The sequence below is a fragment of the Zonotrichia leucophrys genome, chromosome 8, assembly GCF_028769735.1.
Source record: "Zonotrichia leucophrys gambelii isolate GWCS_2022_RI chromosome 8, RI_Zleu_2.0, whole genome shotgun sequence".
NCBI classification, from domain to species: Eukaryota; Metazoa; Chordata; class Aves; order Passeriformes; family Passerellidae; genus Zonotrichia; species Zonotrichia leucophrys.
In genome coordinates this window covers 16,866,654-16,887,289 of record NC_088178.1, presented here as the reverse complement: position 1 = coordinate 16,887,289, position 20,636 = coordinate 16,866,654, and the positions used below count along the sequence as shown (strand labels likewise).

Below are 20,636 nucleotides of genomic sequence, written 5' to 3'. Positions count from 1 at the left end.
TTCTTTCAAAGCACAGTTGACTTGTTTTGGCAAGCACCCACCACAGTTCTTACTTCTAAATTACTTATTTTCAAATTAAATCAGTGAGTTCAGCAGAAGTAGAAGACTAACTAAAGACTAGAAGGTTTAAACTTAAAAATAGGCAGACATTGCTGTGCAGATTAAAATTCTAATTAAAGGGATTTTTCATCATTCATAGTTGGATTTTAAGGGATATATACATCAGAAATGTTCTATATAGTGGTAAACAATATAAAATTGAGTTTGAATTTTAACTATTACATATTAGCTTAGTGTGGGAATACGGATTAGCTAATTAATTTCTTAATTAGTGAACAGTTTACAGTATTATTTGTATGGATTCATATTTTCCATGGTTGTATTTTGAGCAATGAAAGAGATTTCAAAAAATCACAATCTAAATAAATTGACGTTTGATTTTCCTTTTAACTTTAAAGCTGTGTAGTATTTTGCAAAGCAATTCTTGTCTCTGGTTAAATACTCATTTTAAAATGTTACAATATGGTAATTTATGATAATTTTGTTCCAAATTTCAGATTCATTGATGGATTTGAGATAGCACAATTATTTCAGTTGAAGATAGGCCATGTTGGAAATTCTCAGCATCACAGTATTGCCATGAAATAAATCAGCATTTATACTTCTTACTTGAAATTTAAAATATTTTATGAGTAGGGAGTGAATCTATTCTCGGAGGATAAGCCGTAAACATGGAAACAAAAAGGTGTTAATGCAGTGATCTAAAATAGATTAAATCTAGGTCTCCCAAATGAGACAGGAAGAATTGACTCGTTTTGTTGGGAAGATAAATGATGAAAGTGCATAAATTCTGAGCTTTCACTTCTCCATAATATTTTCAGCTTGGTAAAAATAGGCACATACTTGTGTATATGAAGAAGCTCTTTTTTATGTAAATAGCTGTTTGAAAAAAATAACACTGAAGCATTTTTGTTTATATAACATGAAGAAAAAAACATGGTAATGACCTAGTGACACTCACAAATTGCGACCTGTTTTGTACAAGTCTCTTACTTTCTTCCCCTCTTCATAAGGCAGGCTTCCTAGTGTGACATGTTTGATGAGGAAATGGACTGTCGTGTCTCTTGATAAACATGGAGAAAATGGCTGTTCTGTGCTATTTTAAGTCGTAATTAAGCAGAACAGTTGCATGCAGTTTTCTGAGCTGAAGTTGCTGAGCTGGTAACTGAATGGTGGGTGACTATGTAGCTTTGGTTTTGGGATGAAATTCTGAATCTTCATCCTGAAACTCTACCTTCAATCTCTAGATTATTTTTTAAAAGTAATAATATAAATTACTGTAGGTACCCATGCACTGAGTTCACATTTAAATGTTCTCATTTTGCTACCACTGAAGTCAGACTAATAGAGAAGAAAAGGGAGTACAGTGGAGGAAGTATTTCTGTCTACTCCTGACTTCTAATTAGATCTTCAGAAAAATCCATAATCACTGAAAATAGTTTGTAAAACATGAAAGAGAAACAAGGTGTTTGGGTTTTTCTGTTAATTTCATTTTGGTTGGTATGTTTGTTTGGGGGTCATTTTGTTTTGTTGTGGGGGGGTTTTATATCCAAGAGTGCAATTGAATTGCACTAGAGTCAATTGAATAGAGTGCAATTGAATTGCCTAGAGTCACTGAATTCAGCTTGTAGATTAATTTCCCAGAAAGTTTAATTAATAAGCAGTGTTTTGGAAACATGCTGGTGGTTTGTCTTGGAAGGATATTTGAATATTCTCAACTATTCTTTCAATATCACTGCAACTTAGAAATGTTAGTGTAAAGTTTTAGGTGAAGCTACTTAGCACACAGCATGAATAACTATTGAAGTTCAAGGCAAAAACACTCTTATTCCTGAAAAAAAAAATTGCAAAGCAACTTCTCAGAGTTTTTGTTGTTTTAGGCTTCAGGTAGAAACTATATGAAAAGGAAGTGGATGTATTTGTATCTTCTGGTGTAATGAAATACAATAGCAGGTCTGTTTCTTTTACAAGTGGTTTCTGCAGAAGCTCTGGGGTTGCTGAAGGGGAAGGAGCTTGTTTGGGTGGACTTTGGTTGTTAGTTGCCGTTGTCAGTGTTATGATTTGAATAAATTACCATGTGGTCTATGGCCTTTGGGGATTTTCAGTGGTTGGGTTTGAAACTTAACATCTTTGCTTTGTTATTTTGATATATAAAGCATACAGTTTCTCCAGCTTGCCTTGGATACTTGGTTGATGCATGAAATTAATGTGTTTTGTAATGTCCTCAGAGTCCAGTAGGGCAGAGGTGACTCAGGGCACCACAGGCCTTGAAATCTGTTTTAAGAAGTTGCCTGAGCGCACATGTGATGGCACAGCCTGAACTGGTGACCAGGTCAGTTGTGCTGCACCGCCCAAGGGTGAAAGGGACATGATGGGAGCCATCAGAACGATGCATTTCATTCTTTGTTTAAAAGTCTTGACTGTGGCCACTTGCAAATATATGGAACCTACATTTTGGTCTTTGCTTTGTTTTCTTAGTTTCTTGTTGCTCTTTCAAAAACTGAAATGCGAAAGGAAAGGAGAACGAGGTTGCTTGATTTTGAATGTAGTGACAGTAAGATCAGTGTGTCTTATATTCTTGAACCAATAAGTGTTTTCCAAATCTGCATAAGAATATCAACAACTTGGATACCTGAAATGGTCAGAAGGGTCACCACTAGTGCATCTGCCATCTTCAGTCTCTAAATTGAAAGCGGATGGGTGATAAACAATCAAAAGAATATAATTTGATCTCTGATTCAAAATAATACCAGTATACTTCCAAATACAGTAGAATGATTTATAGAGATTTAGCAGAATAGTTACTTGTATATGTGTGTGCAGAGAGAGAAAAACACATGTTAAATATGAAATAATGTACAGAGCATACTGTATGAATTGCTTAAAGCTTTAGAATAACTACTAGTTGGGTACAAGTCAACAGATAATTCTGGTCTAAGGTTGCCATGGAAACAACCAGTGCTTGATATAATTGAGAACATCTTAAACCCTCCTGGTGTTTGCATGCTTTTTTCCCCTGCCATTTTGAGTTGCTTTAGACATGAATAGGTAGCATTGGTCAGAACAGTAGTAGTTAATGAGCAAAACCAAATACCTGTGTCCTGAATATTGATTTTGATATCCTACTGGTATCTTGTGCTTCGTAGTTTTTTGCATCACAAGGAGCTCATAAGGAAGAGCAGCTCTCTGGATTCTGTGTGCTCTCTTTCTGCTTAGTGTGTAAGTGTATTTAGAGATTGAAGCACTGATTTGGTAGAGATTAACATATTTCATCAACTGTTGGATTAATATTTGGAGCAATATGTTTCTGAAAACTAGCTCTTCAGCATGAATGGTAAGTCTTTTCTATTCCCTTTTGAGACGTTTTTTGTTCCGTCTTCACAATCAGGGAAAATCTACCAGGTTTCCCTTTCTTGTCTGCAGAGCTGCATCGACTGCTGGTTTCTTTGTTTTTGTAATCGACTCGCTGTGGGTTTCTATGTAAAATTATTAGTCTTAAAGATTTGCAGCTTTTTATTAAACAGCTTGCTTTGCATGACTGGTATTTAGATATTATTATTTAAAATATTATTTTAAAGGTTTCTTTTGGAAATATCCGATTTGGACAATTTTGTAATTGAATATATACATGTCTGTTCACTTAATTTTCTGTGTCACTCATAATAAATTATTTTCTGTGAATTTATACAAATCAGAGAGGCCTTCTGAAATTATTGTAATCATCACCTGAAAATCTAAACAGGCTTTTGTTTTTCGTCTGAACCAGCTTATTCTGCTATTATTTTTAGTCTTCCAAATGCTGGGATGGCAGAATAGTTGAGGTCATTCATGGAAGTAAGGGAGGGGAGTCTCATTTGAAATGAGATACTGTAATAGATCTAGTAAACTTACCAGGCAGGTATTTACTTTCCAAAACCACTGTGACTAGTTATTATAAGGTACTTTGAATATAATGGAGTTAATGAAGTGCTATAGTCCTTCTTGTAATATTTTTGAAAGTTATTTTTCTCAATATATAGACTGTAAATCTGTTTTCTTAGAAAAATATATCCTTTGAAAATTGTTTTCAAAAAGCCCAAATATGCTAGCTATGGAAATGATGCCTTTTTGTTTCAAACAGATAGTCTAGAGCTTTGGAAAATGACTTGAAACAGATTTTATTGAAAAGAAAGAGCAGTTAATCATGTATGTGGGGTGTTTGTGTGCATGTGTGTCTGTGTGGTTTTGCTTAATACTACAAATTTAAAGGACCATTTTTACAAAGATTTCATTTGTGTGCATGGCAGGGAGGAGTTATCCCACTGCCTTATCTAATATCAGCTTATCTATACTTATCTCATACAAATGTGTTGAGGTCATCTTGCCCAGAATGGAAAGTGTGGCTGTCATTTCCTTGGTGTACAAAGTACAAATGTCAAAACCGATGCAGTTATTAAGGCAGTGTTTCAGTACTTTGTACCTACACGATGGAGATTTGTGGCACAGCATCATTCACGGCTGTTTGAATAAACCCAAACGCAGGCTGTCCCTGGGAGTGCTGTCCCAGCCCGGGTGTGTGCTCCCCACATCCCCGCAGGGATGCTGGCAGGTGGAGCCCAGCACGGAGCTGCTGTGGCCACATTGCCCCGCAGGGACGCGATGGCGTCCCGGCATCCCCGCACCACCTGCCCTGCTCAGCCTCGGGGGAGGGGGAAGCGACAGCCTCTGCATTTCCTCCATGTCACAGCCACTCCTCTGCTCATGGAGAGGTCTCTCCTGGGGTCAGAAAGTCTCCACTTTTCACCAGCTGGTACCAGACTGGTTTTTCTATCACATTTTCCTCTGTTTCTCTTACAGTTAGGTCATAGCTTCCATAGGAATTGAGATTTGTGGAAGTCAGCTCTGTGAATTCTGAGTTTTGGGTTTTTGTTTGAATATTCTCTTATGATTTATGAGTCATAAAGGAATAAATTTCACACAAGCTAGGTGAGAAAGAGGTTATAGTTGTTTATAACCTCAACAATTATGTTGGTTTTTTGTTTGTTTAGTGGTGTGGGTTTTTGGAGGGTGGTGGTTCTTCTTAGGGTTGGGGATTTTTTCTTTCCCTGGGGGTTTGTTCTGCAATTTGCATCTGTAGATTTTATTCCTCTTGACATGCAGGCTCCCAGTTCCATTAAAACATAGAAATAAATAGGAACAACTTTTAACAGGTGTTGATTCCCAATCAAAAATACCTATAAATTAGTCTAATTTTGACAAGGGAAAGGCAGCTATCTCCTGCTCCATCAAGATTAAGTCTTTGCTGTAAACATTTCCCTATTTAAACCACTTATGCTTTTCAATGCATTTTTGTGGCTGGCTTCACTGCAGCAGTGTTACATTACACCCTGTCAGCGGATAAAATCAGATGCTTTCCTTGAGAAAGACGACCGAGATGCAAGTGAAACCTTGATGAAAAAAATTATGTATTTTCTTCAATTGCAAGTACAAGTGGCTAATTTTTCCCCCTTTTATTTCTTCCTTTTTTTCCCTCCCCAGAAAAGGTCTGGTTATATGCTTAGATTTTTTGTTTTCTAGAAAGACTCAAAGGAAAAGGTGGTTTTCTATTTCTTTGAAGTTGGACTTTTGTTTTGAACAGCTTGAACAGATAAAACTGTAAGGTCAAGTAAATAATAGCCCCAGCTCCCAGGGGTCAAAGGTATAGTCTGCTAAATCTTCTGTTTCACTAAGAATAGGCTTAAAATTCTGAAGTGTCACTAATTAGATGATTTTGCTGCTACTTTCCAATACTGCAAATAGAGGTAATTGGTGATACAGACATTTGCACTCAAAAGACAGTCACCAGATGTATATGGAGACAGATGGAGCAGTGCATGGAAAGGGCGTGAGCCACGCTGATGGACTCTGCTGAAATATTGCCCAGTTCAGTGCACACTAGAGCATAGGCTTGTGTAAGGAGTGAAGGGAGGTAGTATAAATGCATTAGTTATGTGCTCTGAGAACATTTCTAACAGCAAGGGGCAATAAGCAGCAACTGATTATTCCCACTGCTCAAAAGATTGTAAAAAATGGAAGAATGCCATGGAATTTCTGGGTGCCAGAACCATATATCTTCCTATGTATGTCTCATGGGACTAATGCTTTCTTATTTTCAAAAATTCCCTACTGTTACTCATTACCCTCTGTCAGCAAACTACAGCAGTTTCTTGGGTGATAACTTGGGTTTGTGTTTTATTCTAGTTCTTGTACAAAATATTTGAAAAAGACAAGACAAAGGCTGCTGCATTTACATAATTCATGAAATATATCCACAAAGTGAACACAGTGCTTGGTTTGGGGTAGAAGCAAAAAATGAGAGTAACAGAGTTGAGATTTCTTCCAAAGGAATGGGTATTTGGTATTTTGTAGTCTTGAACTCCCACTTACAAAAGTAATGCAATGGTGACTAGAGTATTTTTTTTATCAGAAATATTTGGTTTTTGCCCTCATTTTTAGTTAACATCTCAAATTGTTTATATATTTGTTGCTGGTTACTCGGAGAGTTTCTGCTAGTCCTGCTGTTGTAGGCCAAAGTTCACAGAAGTTTCCCAGCTTTAATTGTGGAGATTCTTACAGGTAGTTTTGTAACTTGCACAATGTTTTTGCTGTTTTTCTTTATTCATCTTTAGCTGCTGACAGATAGCCCAGCCCATTAAGAATTAATTTCTTCGGTTTAATAGGTTTAATTTCTTCAGCTTTTTTTTTTTTCAGGGTTTGCAGTTCAGTTCTATGCATGCCTCTATTTGGCATGCCTCTATGCCAAATAAGTGCTGAATTTACCCAGTTTCTCTCTAAAATCTCATTCTTTATCAGAATGGATAATAAACCTTCTTACCTACTTTTTACTTGCCTTAATCCTGAGACAAACAAAAATTTGTTATTCACCCAGTGTGTTGAATTGTGAAATGTGTTTATTTACATAAGACTTCCTTATTCAGGAAGCCAGTCTCTGCTATTTAAGGGTATAAATGAACTTCTCCTGCTTGGCTGGTTACTGCAGGCAACCCTTTCCTGTAAATATTGAAAGCATGTTCTGCAGGAGATATGTCAGTGCAGCAATGTGTCAGAAGCTCAGATCTTGTGAGGAGATGAAGAACTATTTTGCTGATTTACCCTGACAGCTGTGAAGATGTCTAGCTGATCCCAAAGTATCTATATGATAATTTTTGTGGAGTTTTAAAAATGCAAGGGCTGGAACAAGATAGCCTGTGGGAAGTGGGCTTGGACATGACTGCCCACAGACCAAGATTGTTGCATCCACTATTATTTTTATGCCTTGTATTAAATATTTGAAAAAAAGAAAAAGCAACAAAATAGTTTCTCTTCTCAAGTAACTTTTTAAATGCATCCATACAGTGAACAGCCCCTGCAGTTTTTAGTTGGAGTATAAGGAAGAAGTTAGTTTGGTAAAACTTCTAAAGGTTACTTTGAAAAGGAAGGGGTATTTGTGCATGAGTGTGTGTGGTATTATTCCCTGCTTGCAGGGAGTTCATTAGTCAATATGCAGATAAGATCAACTACCTGCAGATTTCTGTTTACTGTTGCTAATAATCTAGCCATAAAGCCTGGTCTTAGGGATAGCTGCACGTTATCCTTTGTAGTCACTGAACTGCTGCAGAGAGGAAATGTGGGGCAGTGATATGGAGAGGGAAGTGGGTGCTGACCAACTGGCCAGAATCTTAATGGCGCAGAGAGCTTAACTAGAGGGAATCTGCAGCAGGTGCTGAAAACATTTTTGTTGGTAAGTGGTTTTGACTGTAATAGGAAAATCTGATTAATTTGTGTATTTGTATCAACTACTAGAATTTCTTAAAAACCTTTACTCAAAAATGTGATACATTTACGAAATACTTTATAGTAGTGCCCTAGAAGATGTTTTTCTTGGAACTCATTCTTAAACTGTATTCTTTTTTTTTCTCCCCACATGGTAACCATGGAAATGTATGCACTGCAGGAACAAAAGATGTTTGAATTTTGACAATTGTCACACAGTTTTCAGCTTTCTTTGTTGTATTGTTAATACCTGTTATATTTCACACAGGAATGTGGTCTTTTACACTACAGGTCCTGTGATAGTTGTAACATTTTAGATTATTTGCTGGATAAAGTTCAACAACTATAGAGGATGGTACTGCACAGCTGCACCTTAATTCGTAATTGCCTACTGAGTTCCTCAGAGGATGACAATTGAGTATATTACATCTTAAGATTCTTCAGTTACATGTTAAGATTCTTCACATAGATTTTTTTCTGTATGAGCAAATTTTTTAAATGGGGAGTGTTATGTACTGCATTTGAAAGTAATTGTGTTAAACACAAAATTTATGAATTTTAAATTTTAAGATAGTGGAATTATTCAATACAATAATTGAAAACCAATAACTTGAATTGAGAATTATTTTTCAGAAGCCTTTTCAGCAGTCCAGGGTGATGTGTTCATGGTTCTGTCATGGTAGCACAAGCTGATACCCTTTCAGAAAGGAGCAGTTCTGTCTCTCATATTTGCCCACTCACCTCGGGAGGAGCATTCAAGAGAAGAGGAGGGAGCTGCTTCTCTGCTCATTCCCTGCCTTCTGCCCATTCCTTTTCAGTCTGGGCTGGTTCCCTGGCCTGACTTGCAGTCAGACACGAGAATGCTTTTACTCTTTCAAGGAAGGTCATTAGAGAAATGCAGGAGTGAATGACTGTGGGAGGACAGGACTGCTGTGGGGGTTTTTTCAGCCCATACTGAACACTGAACTGTAACCTGACAAACCAAGCTGCTGTTTCTTGGACTTTAAAGCCTCAAGTCACATGGATTGTTGCAAGAGAGGAAGCAGGTTTACGAATGTGTCATCTGCTTCAATTTATGCTTCAAGGGCAGGAAGAAGGTATGAGTGAGACTCTGTTCATTAAGCCAAAGGCTTGTTTTAATATATTCCAGAACTAATTGAATGCTAGTTCTAACTGATCCATTTAAAGAATTGAAACAAAAACCTCAACTCTAATCCATCAGCAAAAGCTTGCTAATAGCCCTTTAATTTGAAAGGGAAGCTTGAGTAATAAAAAGGGGCGGCAGCCTGAAGGACCAAAATACCTAAAGGTGGGGTTGAACGGCTCTCAGACACCAGGAATCTGCAGGAGGCTTTGTCGCATCCTGTACATTGATGCTCAGATGAAAATATTCTGCTTGTCAGCATTGAGAAAGTCTTGCAAATCATTATTACTTTAGGATTTGAATAACAGATCCTAGGTTGGATCATAAAGTTAACTGCTATGGTGCTTTTGGCATTTATCTTCTGTTGAGGGAGAAGTCGCTTATTAAAGTATGTGTTTGTAAATTTTGATGAACATTGGGTCTGGAGGAGCTTAATCTTTTAGATTAAGAAAGTAGAGCTTTATCTTGTATGTATATTTTTTTGTGGAAAATGATTCAACTGGGGCATGGGTGCATGTGCAACTCTGCTGAGCAGTGCTAGTACAAGATTTGATTGTGTTTGTGACTGAAAAACTACTGCTTTGCATTATACATTTGACTTTACTGATTTACATTATAAATTTGGGGGGCGGAGGGGGGTGAAACAAAATTTTAGGGATTCATGTCCTAAGTGACTCTGTTATTTGGGTTTGATTCTGTCTCCCCAGAGTGCCCCCCTTATATTATCTTCTATTTTTGGCATTAGCAGGGTTCGCCACCTCTGAAGCAGTACTTTGGTATTTAAGAAAAGATCAAGGGAGAAAGACTGAGCATTGGATTTGAAAATGAAATTAATTATATTGTCTATAATAAAAATAGAAGGAATTCAGTCTGACTGTGGCAGTTGTGTGCAGTAGAGTATCTACTGCTCAGAATTCAACAGAGATCAGTGTTATCTCTGATGGCTGAAAACCTGGCTCCGGTTCTGATGTGTCTTAATCTGTCACATCTCTTGTACAGGCTGTTGCCGTGTAGCCAGCCAAGTAAAGCAGTGAACTGGGTTCTTTACAGAGCTCTTAACTCTTTTAACTTTGCTTTTTGGAAAGTCACAAAATACTGTTTAACTCAAAACATGAAAATCATGCACGGGATTCAAATAAGATTTGTGCCCGTGTTTGAAAATTGAGTTGTAATGGATAAGATCAATTTGTACTTTACAATTTCTGCACACTTTAAATTAACTCCTGAATGTGCTCCTACGAAGATCCGATTCTAGTGCCTTCTAGTTTTTAGGCACAACAGCTGTAATTGGTCTTAATTTACTGGTTTTTCCTTTTTGTCTCCCTTTTTTCCGTGCCTCTCTCTTTTCCCATTTCTTCCCCATTCTTTCCACTATTCTGTAGAAAAGTTTACAGTGTACAGTTGATAATTAGTGCTTCCATTTTAATAGTAAGCTTATATTCAGTGAAAAGCAAGCTTAATTCAGTTAATCTACTAATTAGTAGATACATAATTCTTACATGATCATGTAGCTACTAAGAACTTTCTGGTTTTGTATTTCAGCAATTGGGCTCTTTCAGAACTGCTCTGTTTGTTTGGCTCTTTGTTTCTGGGGATTGTTGGATTTTGGTTTTTGGGTTTGGATTGGATTGATTTGGTTTGGTTTGTTTTTTTAACTGAAGAAAGAGTCTTACCCATTTCAGCTGGTAAGTTGGTTTGCTCTGCATCATCTGTGTTTACCATAATTAGTGTTTATAGAGAAATATGAAGTCAAAACCTTGCTCTTGAAGTCAAAACCTGATAAATGAGATATTTAGTTGAGGCAGTTCATTGATCCAGCCTTGGCAGAAACAAGGCAGACTCCTTGCTGGTCAGCTCTTCGCAAGAGGGCTGGTGGCTGTGCTCTCTGCAGTGTTCAAAAAAGGTGAACTTGCCCTCAACCAGGCTTGTATCACCTGGACTTTTTTCACCCACCATTTTTATACTGTGAGAAGCAAAGTATTTTGGTTTTGTTGACAGTCTGTTTCAATGATACCATTTTAGTTTATGCTTTGAAGTATTTTCCAGCTATTAAATTGTTAAATGTTGCTCACACTGCTTCATCTGAGTGTATAATAATACTTAACACTTAGCTGTGTTCATTTTGAAACACTTGCCAGGGCAGAGAAACCTTGTTTTGAGCCCTTTTTATTACTCCTGCTAATCAAAAGAGAAATATTTAAAAATTTAGACAACAGGTTAATAGTGTAAGAATGAGACTTAGAACCAGAATCAGAAGCTTCTCACTTGCATCTGAAATATGGTACCAAAACCACAGATATCTATATACATCTTGATGAAGTTTAAGGCTATAAATACACTTTTTATAAAAATGAAATATACATATACATTTACCAGAATCTCTTCATACATATTCATTTTTCCATTAAATTATTTAATTAAATAGCCCATTTAACTCCAGACTTCAAATGATTATATTACAGTTTTGGAAGAAAATTTGAATTGTATTTTGATAAAGGGCATTTTAAATACCAGACAGAGATTGGCATTTAGCACAGCAGATGGGGGTTTGTAGTGGTGCCCAGTGTTTAGTCTTAATCAGTTTAGTTCTTGCTTTCTTGCTGTGAATCCTAGCCAAATACTTTTTTTTTTCCCTTACAAAAAAAAAAAAATCCTGGCTTGCTGGCTCTTGTGGGAGATGTGGTTGAGAATAACAAATACTGTGCATGTGGGAGGTGGGAGAAAGGCAGAGTAACTCATGGTAACTCTCAGGACTGCTCCATCTGTGACCCCTTTCCCTCTGCTGTCATTGCAATCCTGCAACCGAGAGGTCTTCACCCTCCTGATTTTTTTCAGGAACTTGCTTCTGATTCACTTGCCCTTAAACTGTGTTTTAGGTCAAAGTACTCATTACAGTACTCATACCCTTAGTTAACAGTTTTTTTATAAGCATGTTAACTTTTCATAGAAAAGTTGATCAATAAAACAAGCAAACATATTGTGAACTGTGTGAATATACCAATAGAGACCAATCTCCTCTTGTTTGGGGGTGGGCTCAGGGGTGTTTCTGTTTTGCATGCAGCAGAGTTTTTTCATTTGTTTGGGTGTTGTTGGTTTGTATGCTTGGGGTTTTCTTTAATTCCTCCTATGCTGGCATTACCTAGGAACCTCTGGATGTTGGGTTCCTCTTCCCTTAGAACACTGTTCCAGCAGATTTTCCTGCTTATCCTCCTGTTGCCTTGGTTCCAAGTAAGCTCTCCACAAGCCCCCTGTGATATGCAAGGGAGTAGCTGAGGCCTGGTGTTGCAGTGGTTGTAGCACTGCTTCTGACCAAGGTGAACCAGAGCAGGCAGAAGGTGTGACTGCTTCAAGCCATTCACTTGTGGTCCTTGGCCATGATTCCATTTCTTCCCACCCTCTTCTGAATCTCACCAAATGTCCTGCTTTGGGTGTTTGCACTGCAGAGAGCCTGCCTCTCCTGCCAAGGCTTGCTCATGTGCTCATGGGTTTGTGCTGTGTGTTTGTGCTTGCCTGATCCCTGCACAGCTGGTGGGTGCATCCTCTCTGCTTCCAGCTGGTGTCCTTCCTGCCGTGTTCAGTTGTTTCTGCTGTGGTCCTTGTTGTGCTGGTGCTGTTACCTGTGCTTTGCTGTCTCCTTCTAGTACCTTCCTTTCTTGAGCAGCAGCTCTCCTGCTTTGCTTTCAGCCTCCTGCACTCCAACTTCCAATGTACCAGCATACCCAGTCTGAGCAGTGTTTGTTGCTGGTCTGTGCATACACTCCTTGCCCCACTCTCATCTTCACTTTGTTCAGCCATAGACAAGTGATCCTTGTTCTTCAGTGTTTATGGGAACCTGTATGTCCACATCCTTAGCTCCTTTTTTCTGACAGCTTTACCGAATTAAATCATGCTCATATGGTGTCCATACCAGATCCCTGTGTGCATTCCACTTTGCATACAGTAACTTCAGCTGTGCAGATTAGACTCCTCAAGTTGCTGCTCAGTCCTATTGGGTAATAGGACTTAAATCACTGAAATCTGATTGAGATTTTTTTTTTTTTTGGAGACTGCTTGCCACTTCTTTGCTATCTACCACATGCCATGCAATTCACACATGCTGTCTTCTGGAACAAAGTGCTAAGTAGTGGGAAGATCACCCGATTACAGGTTTTATTGTGATCCAGCATGCTGTGATGAAGATAGATACACTATTGTTAGCAACAGTTCCGTGGATGTGTATGTCTTGGAATAGCTTAATAATTAAAGATGCCAACTTGATCTCCTGAAGTTTTCTAAGCTGTGCTTATTTCTGTGATGCATCATCTTTTTTTCATACTGATTTTAGCTGCCTTTGGTGATTTTTTTTCTTTCTTTGCTCAAACATTCTGTGATTTAACATGAGTCATTCTGTCTGTGTGGGAAAGGGCTGGTTTATTACAGGGTCTGTTCTTGAGTGGGGAGGGGAAAGGGTGGAATGTATTTGTGTTTTCTATGTGTTTGTTGTGGAAATGCATAAAACTTTTTTTTCTTCTTCTCTTTCTTTCCTCTCTTCATCATCTCATCTGTGTGGGTGAATGTTCCTGCAAACCCTTGGGGAACCTATAGAGACGTTTGGTATGCTCATTCCTTCATTAGTGCCCAAAGTCACAGATGCTAGGTACAGTTTAGACTAGAAAAGCAAACAAGAGCCACATCATCACAATGTAAGGTGGCTAAAAATGTGCACTTGAGGAAAACCTCTAAGTCATCATCTATTACACCTATTTGTTTGCATCATCACAGTAATACCAATGGCCACTGCTACCCAGTTGGCAAAAATTTTGATTCTGCACTTAAAAGTAGAAATTAAATGTGTTTTCTTCTAGCAAGAGCTGCTGTTTTGTGCTTGAGAGATAATTTTCAAAAGTTCAAATTCCAAGTCGTGTTTTGAGAAATGACAGAAGTGCATGCACTTAAATTGCCTAAGTTCTATTTGAAAGCACCTGCAGAATTATCTTGCCGTGTAGGAGCCCAGGTGACCTCTGGAAGTGAGAACCAGGCATAATTCAATGTACTCTGTCATTAGGAAGAAACTGATTTTAATAAAACTGAGCACAAAGCATTAAACTGTTTTTAAAATATAGTGATTTTCAGATAAGTTGTTAGCCTTGGGTAGCTTTATTTTGAAAATTTATGTTCAATGCTGCTTTCTATGAAAAGAGGGCCAAAGTAAAGTAGAACAATGTAGGAGTTTTGTTGCAGGAGAGCTTGTGGCTTAATGGTATTCTAGAAATGAGAGATTTTTCTCATGAATCCACAATTTGAATATTTCCAGCTGGATCACATTTAGTTCATAAACAGCATTCTTTATTCCATAAGTAGAACAGAGATAAAAATGACTGTAAATGTCATTGTATATTTTTATATATACTGAATAGTCATACTTCAATGTGAAATAAGTGGCAACATAAAATATTTATTTATATGAACAGAGATGGCATGAGAGATATTTAAACATATGTACTGCAATGACATTAAAAAAAAAAAATTACTTTGTGTTAATGTTCACTTCTAAGCTACAGCCGCTAAAGTTTGAAGGCTCAGCTCTTTGGTAATCTTAATGATTTTCTTGGGGTTTTTTTCTTGTCATTAAGAGAAAATATTTGTGCTACTTTGACATAAATTGATGTTTGAATAACTGTATCAGTATTCCTCACTTGATCAAGTCATCTCTGTTCTTCTACTGGAAAAAGGATCATCAAACATGAATTTGGACATTGCTAGTTTCCGGTTTTTGTGTTGAAAATTATTTCATGCCACAGGAAATCCTGTCCTATCTTCAAATTAGGATAATTAAAAGTCATTACATGAATAACCTCTATTACTTATAAACAAAGGAAATATTTTCGACACACAGGATAAATACGTTAACATTTTTTGCTAATTAGCCACTAAAATATTTTTTAACTCTCAGTTTTAATACCATTTTACCAGTTTCTTTGATACAAACTGTGTTTTTATTGCACTTCTTAACCATAAGTTTAGAGTACTGAATATGCTCCTCCTCTGTGATGTTGCTTGTTTCTCTTCAAATAACATTGCTGAGTGGATATCATGCTTTAAACACTTTCCTAATGTTGAGGTCAGCCAGAACTTTTGACAACTTCTATGAAATTGCCATTTTATTTAGTGCTCCATCAGAGCCAGTGGTAGTGGGAGCCATAAACCTCCTTTGAGTGTTTTGTGATAATCAAGTCCCATAGCACACCCAAGAAGGGGGGGGAAAAGGAAAAATAGTAATTTACAACCAGCCTTCTCCAGGGCTGCTGCTGTTTTTACTGCTGCTGGAAATGTACCAGTATAAGAAGAGTATTTTTGAAGTTTTCTTTGTCAACATTAGTATTCACTGAAAAGTACAAGGAAGTTCTGATTCATCAAGTGATTTGTTTACAACCTGTTATAAACCTAATTTTTTGACTGTCAGAATGTAAAATACAGTTGCTAAAACACAGAGTGCTAGATATTGACCAGAATAATCTTGGCATATTGTGGTGTATTTTTAGCAATTGCTTGTGGCAGAACGTCACAGTACAGAAAAAACACTGTTATTAATGTTGTATTATGTGAAATGATTCAGAGAACACACAACCAGTATGATATTTTCTTGATTCTGTGACTCTTTCAGAACCACAGCAATGTCTGAAACACCTCCCATTAATGACTGTGCATGAAGTAATCCACATTGATCTGGCTGAGCATTGATATTCAAAAAAAAGAGAACAGCTGAGAGATGATCTGAACAAAATATTTTGGTGCACATTTTAAACAGTCATCCAGAATTTTGCCATTGTACATTCCTTCAATTTCAATGGAAAATCAATATTAAAACTGCATATTCTCTGACTGTGGGCATGCCTAATGTGCAGTGTTGTTGTAGCCCTGTGCTTTGTCTTTGCTTGCAGTAATGCTGTCCATTTGGTCCTTGAGCTTGCAAACAGCCTTTAAATAAAGGTGATGAGGGGAAAAAGCAATGAGATTGACATTACACTCAAGCAGCTGAAAGAGAATGCAACATTTAAAGAGATAAGAAGTCAATCTTTGTGGAATGGCTATTTATAAACGTCAGGTGTTTGGTTTTTTCCCAGTTGAATTAAGAATGTCTGACATCACCTTAAAGCCTGCTTGCCTATAGAGTATTTGAGCTATTAGAGCTGGTAAAGTTTAAGTAATTTGTGTAGAATGATGTAGTTACTCCAGAAAGCTTAGATATCACCTGGAGATAGAGTAGAACTTCTAGAGGCATTGATGCTTGCTTTCATCCATGGTGAAAATAGCATATTATCAATTGAAGAAAGAAGTTGATAATGAAGTTTATGTATTTTGTTAACAAACCATCTCCATTGCACTCATGATGAATTAGATTAATTGAAATGTACCTTCTTTGTGTGTTTTCAGTGAAAGAGTTCCTAGCCAAAGCCAAAGAAGACTTTTTAAGAAAATGGGAAAGCCCCCCTCAGGTATCAGTCATTTAAGCATTCAGTAATTTTCTGTGTTGCATTTTTTGGATAATGTTATCAATATGTTATCAGTCTGTAATGAGTAGTGCAGAAATAATTTTAGTGCAATTTGTAAAGGATTTTCAGGTTGTTTTGATGCCAGCTTTGTCACTTTCATCAAAGTTTATCAACAGAGATTATCAAGTATTTTCCAGATTTGAGCTGATAAAATGCTCCCACTGAACAACATTTTCTCTTATGAGAATGATGTTCACAATGAACATGACAAGACTCAAAATCTATTGGCTTGTTTTTAGTTGGCTTTTTTTTAATAACCAGAAGCATTGGCACATCTGTAATTTACCATGTTAATAATTTCTGCTAGTATGTGGAATTAAGAGTATTAAGACTACTGCATAGTGCTTGGGAGCTGGTTAATGAGCTTGTTAGAGTGAAGTCTTGTAAAATTTGGGATTTTGGGTAAGATTCTTGTTCTAATGCAATATTTGAGATGCTATGGAAATGAATGTCTGAGAAAATGTACTTGGGGATGTGCTCTTCAGACAGCTCTCATGTAGAACTCTCTCTAGAGCTTGGGGTCTTTTGCATGTTCTAATATTCTTGATCATGAAGCATGAAGGGATTATTTATCTGCATGTTATATTCAGGATCTGTTTGCTGCTAGATGTTCCTTACTAAGCATGTATGGACAAATTACAGAAATGTTGATTCTTCTGTTTCAATGAGTGCAATGTAAAATCTCTTTTTTAAAATTTGACTGATATCAAATTACAGTATAGTTGGCTATAGTTATCTTTGTTAAATGTAGTATTTCCCAACTCTTTTCCATAACTGAATTCATACAGTTAAAATTCTCTTTGGTATTATTGTAAACAATGTGATTATATCCTACATATAGAATACTGCTGGCCTAGATGATTTTGAGCGGCAAAAAACCCTTGGAACAGGATCATTTGGGAGAGTAATGATGGTGAAACATAAATCCACAGAACAGTATTATGCTATGAAGATACTGGACAAACAGAAGGTTGGTATAATTCATTGGGGGTTTTGTGCTACAGAAGAGTTTGATTTTTTTTTTTTTTTTGCATAGAAAACCCCATTTTTTGCATCTAAAGCATTCTCCTGTTAGACACCATTATAACTTGTATTTTTAAAAAATCTAATGAAGTTAAAATGACATTCCAGCGTAGTACAAATAAAGGCAGCCCAGCCATTTCCACCTATGTGGAAATGTGCCTCAGCATTACCTCAGCATGGCTGGTGGCATCCTGCAGCAGAGCATCCCAGTGCTGCACAAAGAGTCCACCACCAAATTTCAGAGTCTCAGCTGTTTTTTTACTTTGAACCCTTTTTTTGTGAATGGCTGAGTTGTGATTACTGGAGGAGTTTAGGAAATAACATCTTACTTCAGAAAGCTGCCATAAAAATACTTCAAGAGTTGGTTTTTTTTAAGTTAATTAAATTCATTACTACCTCTCAAAATTGGAAAGTTATCTGGAAAAAGCAAAAAGGTCACATTTTTAACAACTGCAGTGAACTTGCAGTAAATGATTCCTAGGATTATAAAGATGTTTGCATCCAGACATCAGTCTTCTTTCATAAATTAGATAGTTTTGTATATAATAAGAAATCTTGATGTGTTCCTTTATGAAATACCTGGTTTTTCAACTTATCTTAGCATAATTATTTTTTATGTATTCTATTAGAAATATATTAGTAGCTTCCATTAATTGTTAGAAAAATAAAGAATACATTTCTGTCTCTTTGTTTATGACAGAAAGCATACAGCTATCTGAAATTAGACAATGGGCAGGCTGCCTATAATTTTTCATTTCCATTTTGCTTGAAAAAAAGGGAAAGCATCCAGTGAATGTCTTTGTTATCCAGTCTCATGCTTGATTCATAGAACATGAAAAAAATGTAATGGATGTTGAGGCAGCCTGGAGTTTTCTTGTGTAAGGATTATTAAAGTTATTCCTTTGTCTGCCTTGAGTTCGGAAGGCTGTAACATGCCACTGCTTGGCTAGTTTAATTAGGTAATTGTATTTGGAAAGAAAAAAATCCTGAACAAGAGCCTGGGCACAAAGAAGCTGTTGGAGAATCTGCCATTATACCATTTGGTATATGGGAAGCTGACACTGGCCATGCCCTGAGTCTGTGCTGAAGTGTGACCAAGCTGGGTCTGAAGCCCCAGTTGGACATTCTGAAGTGTTAAACAGCAGCTTCAGCCTGTGGTGTTGCTCCATCCCCTTGCAGTACCTCCCTGGGAGCAGATGCAGGAGCAGGAGTGAAGTCTGGTCTGGCGTTGCAGCTGAACACCTCACAGACAAGAGCCCTGGCTTTCTTGCTTGGATGGACAAGATCTTTCCAGCACTGTAGCTTTTTAGGGATGAAGGAGATACTTCCCACAAATTAGTTGATTTGAGCGAAACTTTATTTGTACCCTGAAGATCTAGAATTCCAAATGGGTTTCATTATTTCCTTTGTATGATGTTTATTTCAAAACAGTAGTGAGTTTTTTATGGGTACTACTTTTTGCTTCTAAAATTAAATTTAAATGCTATTTCATTCAGGGTTGGAGTATCTTGATTATCTCTTATTTATAGCAGTTAGATTTGATTTCCAAACATAAAAGCAGACTTGTTTTGATCACTTATGTACATTTCCTTCGCTTTTCCTATGGAGTGAGGAAAATCTCTTAACTTTACTTGGAAATCATGCCATTCTGAAAATGGGTTATAGATAAATTGTGCAATTGGGATTAAATAAAATGGATGTAATTTATTATGCACCGTGGGGGTCTAACACAAGAAAACTGATTATTAATTGCTGAGAAGGAATGAACAGAAACCTGCCACTTGCTGCCTTGTTAGTACCCTAACATTGTTATGAATTATAACAAGTAACTTGTTCATAAAAATGGATATTTTGAATTTGTGTTCTCCTTACATTAGTTTTGTCACACATTAGTTTTGTCACTAATGTGTGAGCTGTATAACATAAGCCTGTTTACTTCTGTTCACAGGTAACAAAATTCATAATTGTGTCCTACACAGTTTCCTGCCTTTCATAGCAAAGGGTCCAAAGATCAAGTGGACTTTATTGAAGTGCTGAGAAAATATGGCCATAATAAACATAAACCTTTCATAGAAAATGCAGACAGGTTTTCCTTACTGACTCTTACACTTAGCAAAAAGGAAGAAACACTATTTGTAGAGTTGTCTGCCAACCATATTGCACAAGTGTTACTCTTTAAAATGTTATTAGACTTTTAAGTCCTTTCTTGGTGCTGTTACTGTACTAGGAATCCATAAGGTTTTTAATTTTCTGTAAAGTTACAAATTTGCTTTCAGCTAATTGTTCAACATGGAAAAGTTTATGAAGAGCTATAAAATATCACACTTAAGCTGAAGATTGTTTTTTCTCTCCCAGGTCGTCAAACTGAAGCAGATAGAACACACACTGAATGAGAAGAGGATATTACAAGCAGTGAACTTTCCTTTCCTTGTTAAACTGGAGTATTCTTTTAAGGTATTCATTACTTTCAAAATAGTTGTTGGGTTTCAGGGAAGTGCATGCTTACACTTTAGATATTAAAATATATAACTTTTACTGTACAATAGTTCAAGTATTTTTGTTTTCAAAGATGCTTCATTTGGCACTGTTGCCAGGGCTTGAGTAGGAGTGGAGTGCACTCGTGTACACTTCATATACCCCCGTTCATCAGGTAATGTTTGAAAGGATATCTCCAAATAAAAAAAATAAAAATTAAATTAAGTTGAACTCCTCAGAGTTTTCTCTTCTCTTGGAGGGCAGCTGGATTGTACAGCAAGGGAGCTTTAAGGCATAATTTTACCTTTGAGAGATATCAAAGCGTGTCTTCTGTACCACTATATAGAATGGTAAATTTGTAATTGTTCTGCAGATCTTTTTGCTTGAGATTTGTACCTGAGGCAGGTCTTAATGACAGTTTTGACTATGAAGGACAGTTTTAACATGAAGCTTCTAATTTAATGACAGTACATACTAGTTAGTTTGTAAAGAAATTGAGAAGCTTTCTAGTTTATGGAGTGATGTGTGCCTTCTTTTTTTCTTTTTTTAATTTTAAATGATCACACATGTTCTACCTTAATCTCTAGAGGTTTGAGGTTTGGGGCAGGGGC

General features: G+C 36.8%; 1 protein-coding gene across 4 annotated transcripts in view; it reads left to right on the top strand.

Moving 5' to 3' along the window:
• PRKACB (protein kinase cAMP-activated catalytic subunit beta) overlaps positions 1-20,636 on the top strand; it is an 81,160-nt gene that overhangs the window by 46,905 nt on the left and 13,619 nt on the right. For 3 of the 4 annotated variants that reach the window (XM_064720125.1, XM_064720122.1, XM_064720121.1), the window contains 3 exons: positions 16,409-16,470; positions 17,369-17,497; positions 19,906-20,004. In XM_064720125.1, coding sequence (XP_064576195.1) covers positions 16,409-16,470; positions 17,369-17,497; positions 19,906-20,004 — 290 coding nt within the window. Of the gene's footprint in view, positions 1-3,030; positions 3,395-16,408; positions 16,471-17,368; positions 17,498-19,905; positions 20,005-20,636 lie in introns of those variants that run through there. The other variant, XM_064720124.1, reaches the window with a different exon arrangement.